General features: G+C 34.4%; 1 protein-coding gene across 1 annotated transcript; it reads right to left on the bottom strand.

The window, feature by feature from the left end:
• Positions 1-2113: 2113 nt before the first annotated feature.
• Positions 2114-7640, bottom strand: LOC126732722 (phosphoglycerate mutase-like protein 4). Its single transcript, XM_050435717.1, has 7 exons — positions 7382-7640; positions 7198-7276; positions 6409-6459; positions 6195-6305; positions 4984-5115; positions 2999-3074; positions 2114-2618 (listed from the first exon to the last, which is right to left on the bottom strand). The coding sequence occupies exons 1-7, from the start codon at positions 7585-7587 to the stop codon at positions 2395-2397; spliced, it is 879 nt and encodes a 292-aa protein (XP_050291674.1). The 5' UTR covers positions 7588-7640; the 3' UTR covers positions 2114-2394.
• Positions 7641-7854: the final 214 nt, after the last annotated feature.

Raw genomic sequence — 7854 nt, 5'->3', positions numbered from 1 at the left:
CCAAAATTCAATCCCCCCAAAATGGAGAGAAAATTGGGGGGGAGGGCGACTGATGAAATTACCCAAAAGTAGAATGTGCTAATTAAATTATAAGACTCTTGATAAAAAACTAACATTTTTATAGCTTAATGAAAATGAAAAATTCTTTTTAGTGTGAACCCACCATTACATTTTTACCACTCACAACTTATCATGTGGGCGAGTTGTGGTACAAATTGTGTTATTTTATGTGACACTAGCATTACTCTCTCTCTCTCTCTCTCTCTCTCTCTCTCTCTCTCTCTCTCTCTCTCTCTCTCTCTCTCTCTCTCTCACACACACACACACACACACACACACACACACACACACACACACACATATATATATATATATATATCACACATACCTTATTTCTTCGTTTCTATTTTTTCTGAAGTGTTTTAGGACTTTTTTAGCTCTTGGTTTGACTAATCTTTGGGTGGATCAAGTAGGGATCACAACTTATTAAGATGACAAGTTGTGATTTATGCAATATTAATTTCACATGGACCTGCCACCAGTACTCTTTTTAAGGTGCATCAATCACAACATGTCATTTTAGCAAGTCTTTGAATATTTGTTTCTCGGAAGTACCAAAGCGAGCATGACATCATTATGAATATAAAAAAGGTTGCAAAAGAGTTGTGTCACTAGATTTATTAAAAATGCATAGAATAAAAGGAGCATATTGAATTATAAGATTTTTGACGAAAAACTTATATTTTTATAGCGAAAATGAAAAATTCTTTTTTGCGTGGACCCGTCATTACACTTTTACCATTCACAACTCACCATGTAGGCGAGTTGTGGTATAAGTTGTGCCATTTTATATGACACTAGCAATACTCATATATATATATATATATATATTGCACTACCTATTCATCATAGAACATAAAATTTGATCACCTAAAATGATCCTCGACGACATAACTAAAATGTTTGCATAATTATATCTTCCCTCTAGTTTTATTTATTTATTTTTAAATTGCATATTTCAATTCTACTAGTGGAAAGTGATTCTAAGCAACACTGGAAATTGGCCAAACAGTTTGAAGAAAGAAAAAATGAAAAAGAAAAGGAATTTGCAAGCTTGGTAAGGGGAAATTTGTTTTCGCAATTGTGATTATGACTGTTTGGGTAAAGCTCCACTGTCCACTCAACTCTTTATTTGGTAAATCCCGAAAATGGTGAACAATACGAGGCTCCATAGTGTGTTGTGAAACTGATCCAAGTAATTGGTGAATGCGATACAAGGCCCTTACATCTGCAGTGTAGAGGTATTTTCTCACCCAAATTAGAAAGTAAAAGTTATTTTTAAATTTTTACCCGCTACTTTTTCAAATACTATCTTCCTATATATTCTATTTTTTCTCTGCCCACTTAAATATTATTTCTTAAAAAAAAAATTAATCACTCTTTTGAATACAGTTTTTCATTCTTTCTTTATTTTTCATTTTTTTAAGCCATAAAAATATTTTGCTAATAAATAGTGAGTCTTCAAACAAAGAGAGTCATTGTTCATGAGCAATGTATATATTAGAGAGACTGTTAGACCTATATTTTAAGGATTTACTCTCTAAAATAAAGAGGATTTTGGGTTTGCGATTTGTCTATTCTATTGGAGATGCTCTAAGTATGATTTAATTGAGCAAATACTACCAAGAGGGGAAAGCTGCATAAGCTTACCTAAAAGACAATGCCTCCAAAAGATTTTTCAACATTGGACAAGAGGGCTTCCGATTTGAGAAATAATTCCAACATATGAAGATTCCGATTCGATGCTCGGGTTGTTTTAACTGTTTACTTTGATGCTATGTGAAGTTAAATATCTTATGAATGGACCTTTCACAATTCAAGCCATGTGGCGTTGGTGATCAATCAATGTCTCATGACTTCAACCCAGATAAATTTTTTATTTGGCCAAAGAGATCCTTCCCTATCAATCCATTCAATTGTTCTTACATTCAACAAGCAAAAAGTTATTTAGGTATTCGTATATCTACTGAATAGATTTTTTTTTACAATAACAATTAGATCATTGTAACAAATTCACACCACAGAACCAAATTCCATATATTGAGACATAAAATTTAATTGAAAATTTCCATTGCAGGTAAATATATCATCATCATAGCATTAAGTAGCAGTTTGGGTACACCTTAACAACCGTAATGATAAAGATGTACATATAAAAATAATTCCCGGGCTGATTGGTGAAACAATCACTGTTATTTGAGCCTCAATAATGCCAAGTATTTCTATTTCCACTAGAAATTCAGCATGCTACTGCTTGGAACTTCATGTTTTTAATTTTGATCTTAGCTATGTTTGAAAGAAATGACTGCAAAATGCTAGCACACCATGCATGAACTAACCAGAAGTTCTGTCCCCACCAAAACCCGACTCTAGAACCCCTGTTCGGTTGAGATGACTAACATCACCCCATGATTTTATGGTCCACTCATCTCCATCTGACAAGTGAAATATGTTGATGGATGTATTCAGTACCTTCCCTCCAGCTCGACCATTTGGACAAGCTCGCTTGTAAAATGTTCTGATAACACCCCCATGAGTGACCACAACCACTCGCTCTCCTGCAATAGGCAAATGCAGCTTTCAACTGGTCATTCTCCAAGTGCAATGTCTTATACTAGTAATATTTAATAGGTCTTGCACCAACAATATTGAAACTTTAATGTTGTCCCCCACCCAAACTCAGGGTGGTTGGGAATCCAAGTCAAGCCTCTGCTATCATACCCCCATAGAGGTAGAACTTATGTGTACTGCAATTTACTGAAGTACTAATACAAACCATAAAACAAAATGGCTAGCACACATACATTTCATGAATTGTAACACTTCGTAAAATTTCTTCACTCCCAAATTGAAGAGGTTTTTGAAGTACATAAAATTAACTTTTTAAAATGTTCCAGATGGAAAGGTTATAAAAGAGACAAGCCAAATGACGCCATACCTTTATGCTTTCTACCAATTCTCTCCAATGAAGACGTGCAACGTTCATAAAGTTGATCAAGACTTTCTCCACCACCCTGCATGTAATGAAAGAGATTGATCCAAAAAAATTTCTGCTTATTTCCAAACTAAAATTTCATGCACATTCAATATTATAGTACTTGTTGTTTTAATCATATTTTTCGAACTATCTTGCTTTTTTTCTTAAAAAAAAAGTACATAGCAGAATCAATCATATGGAACGGGTTTAACTCATCTCAATTAAATTGGGGCAGATACAAATTCTCATCAACTAGTTTGGATCAACCCTAAGTCTTCTTTCCCCCATTTTATCCTATCTAGAATAATAGACTGTCATCTCCTTTTTGATCATTCGATTATTGAGGGTGGAGGGATTTTGAACAGTGGACATTTCTGTTGGAAATACTAGGAGGTGCCAATTGAGCTACAAGACTCATGACCGTAGACTGTCATCTCCTTATCTAACATATCCATTATTATTCCTACCAATATTATTCTAGATCTCTTGCTGCCTCTTTGCACTCTATCAATTAGAATTATATTACTCTTTCTTAACAGTTCATTAAGCATTAATTAGTATTGCATGTTATATTTTCCTCTATAAGAGTCACTTCTAGCTTTTAACAATGATTCCATTTCTTATCTTTCTTAGTATTTCCATTTCCAGAAGCTTAAACTATTAGGAAATTGTGAATTTAATCATCTAACCATTATTCTAATATTCCTCACAAGTGGCCCAAAATCTCTCTTAAGAAGCGGGACCCTACATGTAGGATTTTTAATTTTTTTTAGATGAGAGGTAGAGCAGAGATAGGGTTCAAATTCATGACCACCTGTGATGGCAGTAAAGAAGAGTTCAAGGAAAAACAAGATTAAATTAAAAAAGATTCAAGATTTGTGGTCTTTTATTTATGTGGGACTATCTTGGCACCTTTTATAGGCTGCTTCAGTTATAGGCTACTTTGCTTAGAAAGCTGTTGGTTAAGTTTTACTAGAAAGAGAACGAAACTTCTAGATTACTGGAATGGACTTTCCTTAGCTGTACCAAAGGCCCATGAGTCTAATTGGAGTTTAGAGTCCTTTTGTTTAGAAGTTCTCGAGTATCTTTTTAATTTATTATTAGTAATCCTAGTCTTTCTACATCAAAATTGGTATCAATGCCCATGCAAGCTTCTATCTTGCATCAAACATTCTATGATAATATGATAAATTACTGATTGTCCAAAGAGCTTAAGTTATTAGGAAATAGTGAATTTAATTATTTAACCATTATTCTAAGATTTCTCATTTTGATTAAGCTCATTTTACAAACAAGTTGCTTCTTAAGAGCCCGAAATTTTGTTCATTAAGCATAGTTGGTTTTACAGTAGTCCTATTGAGTTTTACTTTCTTTTTAGTAGATATTCTATGGTCACATAATATTACATATACGCTTTTCGCCACTTCATCTACCTACTCATATTCTATGAGCCACGTCTTCCTCAATTACCCATCCTAAGATACCAAAAGCAATCACTCTTTGGTATTTCTCAACCATCAAGTTTTACTATCTCTCCCTCCTTTCTATTTTTCACTTAACTTGCAATTTTTTTTTTTTTTTGATAAGTCACTAAACTTGCAGTTCATATACTCCATTTTAGCTCTGCTTAACATAAAACCTCTAGATACTAAAGTATTCCCCTTCAAACTTCCAACTTATTTATTTATTTACTTTTATAAGTGAGTTCTCACCCAAGGGGAGGAATAAAGAGGAACTAGTGACCTACACTCCATCAGGCGTAGTCCCCATAATCAATCTAGTAAGCTCACCCCTAAAAAAGAGTTATCAAATATCCAGCTTGAGATCTACCGTCACCTACTGAACCAACATTACTTGGCCATACATTTATAGAACAAACTTCAATGCTTCACAGGCCATAAGATTCTCCAATAGGGAATTGCAACTCTAAAGTAAAGAGTACTTACTGGGATTTCTTGATCTGTGCTGTGGGATAAAAAAGCCTGGTAAGCCTTAGTACTAACTTTGGCTGCTTCGCGCAGTACAAGGCCTTGAAGATCCCCCAAATGTCTTTCCCGTAGGTCAGGTTCTTTACTTACCTGAAATTAAAATCCAACTACAATAATGCTCCAGATTCCAAATTACAGATGAGAAAAAGGTTTTTTTTTTTTTTTTTTTTTTGGTAAGTCCAAATTACAGATGAGAAACAGATTACTTTTGGCTTCATAATATACAGGAACCCAATATTGTCAAAGACTTAATCATTATTCACCTCAAGATGCACCAATTATGGTATCCATCTTGAGAATTTCCAAACATGTCCTTGTTACTATCCCAATTACCTTAATAGGTTTCAACAATTATAAAGGGGAGAGGGGAGAGAGAGAGAGAGGTGTAATACCATAAAAATTATATTGTATGGATAATCATTATCAAAGAACCAATTGTTTCCCTTGTAATCAGGAATGAGTATTAACATATAGCAATAACAAAGCCTTTTTTATTTTTTTGGGAGCAAGAGAAAGAGGGGAGGGGGTGGATTCCATTGGAGATTGCTCGCATTATAGGATACATAACTTTTTCATGCCTTAACTCTATAAAGATGAGATTTGAATCAAGGTCATGCTTCTAATAAAAGAGACTTTATTGGCCAAGCTAGTCGGCACCTTTATCAATACAATTGATTGTTCAAGCTTAAAATGATTAGCGTTCCATTTCACATAACGCTCTTATGACAACTTAACCACCATTTTATCTTCAATTTGGTACATTTAGTGTTCAAGGCCAAAGGTCAGTTACTGGAGTCAAGGTTGAGATGAAAAAAATCTTATAATTTAGCAAAAGACATGGCCCCACATATGGTAGAACATGAGAAAAAGATTCATATGGTCAATGCCAAATAGTTTATGAAAGTTTCTGATGTGGGTTAATAATCCAAATCCAGGACTCCATGTGTGAATAGTTCTGCTTAAGCTGATCACCAAAACACAGTCAATTAATTTCATGCTGCTTTCATTGCCAAAATAAAATTAATTACATCAAAAAAAAAAAATGACTTCAATGTAAGTAATATACATGCAATTATTATTGCAATCCAAAGCAGTACTGTCATCTCCTCATATCTATTTTAGTATTTAAATGAAATCCAACTTCAAAAATGTTGCTTCTGGATTCATACCTCTAGTCCACCACAGCTGGTCGCAATTATCTGTGCAGTTTCAAAAGCTCGTTTCAAGTCAGAAGAGTATACAGCAGAGATGTTAGGTTCCTTGGATAGCCTATCAGCCACCTTACAAGAAAAGAAGAATAAGTAGAAAGGTTAAGGCAAATGACATATTTCATCGGGTTTTCACAGCCAAAGTGAAGCATGTAATATACAAGTCATAACTTACTGCAGCTGCTTGTTGTCTCCCAGCTTCATTTAATTCAACATCCAGATGTCCCTGTTTAAAGATGAATTAATTTATAAAACTAAAATCATTGACACTTCAAGGCAAAAATGAGAGCCACAAAAAAGGTTTGAGCTTGGCTTTTTATATATAGAGCGATCTCAAGCAAACTATTTATTAAGCTGACCTAAAGTTGAGATTGAGTAGATAGCCTCTTTAAGGGTATTTTTTTTTTTTTTTTCAGAAGATTATCAGCTACTTATTGATTTAAAAAAGAAAAAGAAAAAAAAGAAATCAATTCATTAAAAAGGGAAAACCACAATATGGAGGCACAACACTAATACGCGGTAAGCATATGAGAGAAACATCCAAAAAGAAAAATCTCATGAGCTCCTCAATGAAATAATTCTAGGATGAGCTTGGTAGCCTAGTTCATTTTACTGCCCAAGTGCATGAAAATGCCACATCTAATAACTACCCATATAAGCACATATGTCCCAAAGTCTTCATACAAAGATAAACTCAATAGTTGTTGTAAGATCACCTTAAACATACTGGACTATTAGCAGAAAAGGGACTTGCATATCAATTCTCTCTATGTTGAATTTTACAGTAAAGGTTACTAGTAACATTATTTCAATGCTAATATAAGCAAACTTCAAAAGCATTAGCGTCCCCTACGTGTAAAAAAAAAAGGGCATGAAATGCAAAGCGCACACTATACACAAACTACATATCATCACATAAAAAAAGAAAAGAAAAAAAGTTGATGTTAGAGAAAAAAGGCAGTACCTGAATTCTTCCATCATGATTCCACTCCGTTTCACCGTGACGCACCACAATTATCTCAGCGTAATTTGGATTTACCAAGCTGTGTTGTTAAAAGTTCGAACCCCAAATATAAATAAAATAAAAAGTTTCCATTTTTAGACTATAAATAAATAGTTAAAAAAGAAATGAGAAACGGGGATCGAACCTAGAATCGGAGTGGGACTCGGCCATGTACGATTTGATTAGGTGAGTAATTGTGTGGCGAGTGAAGGTTAAGCGTTGTGCTGCGTTGGTTTTAGCTCCAGAAAATGTGAATTGTGAAGGTGGACGAAGATGATTAACTGGTTTTGAGCGATTACGCGAACACAAAGATGCTGGATTTATAGAGAGCCAGGTGCGCAGCGTGCTCATAATCTTTCACCAATTGGAATTTGGAACCAGATTCTATTCTACCACTACTACCGCGTCTTCCGATTGGCACAAGTGGGGCTGAAAATGGGCTGTGGGCTTTTTAGTTCTTTCTCCAATGTATAGGGCCTCCTTAGGAAGTCAAAGAAGGACTCCATTTTTTTTTTTTTTTTTTGGTGATAAAGAGAGATTACAAAGGAGAGCTGCTAGCTTCAGCCCTGATAATAGAAACAAAATAAGAAGGGCCACAACCTAAAATCAAAATTACAA

Source organism: Quercus robur, chromosome 6 (genome assembly GCF_932294415.1).
Source record: "Quercus robur chromosome 6, dhQueRobu3.1, whole genome shotgun sequence".
In the NCBI taxonomy this organism is placed as follows: domain Eukaryota; kingdom Viridiplantae; phylum Streptophyta; class Magnoliopsida; order Fagales; family Fagaceae; genus Quercus; species Quercus robur.
This window is presented reverse-complemented; position numbering and strand designations above follow the sequence as displayed.

Bases quoted from the DNA above. Each gene is read 5' to 3' on its own strand.
- LOC126732722 (XM_050435717.1), bottom strand. From the start codon at position 7,587: ATGAGCACGCTGCGCACCTGGCTCTCTATAAATCCAGCATCTTTGTGT. The intron at 6,306-6,408 runs GTAAGTTATGAC...TTTTCTTGTAAG, and splicing joins GGAGACAACAAGCAGCTGCA to GTGGCTGATAGGCTATCCAA. The intron at 5,116-6,194 runs GTATGAATCCAG...TTTTAATTTCAG, and splicing joins CCAGCTGTGGTGGACTAGAG to GTAAGTAAAGAACCTGACCT.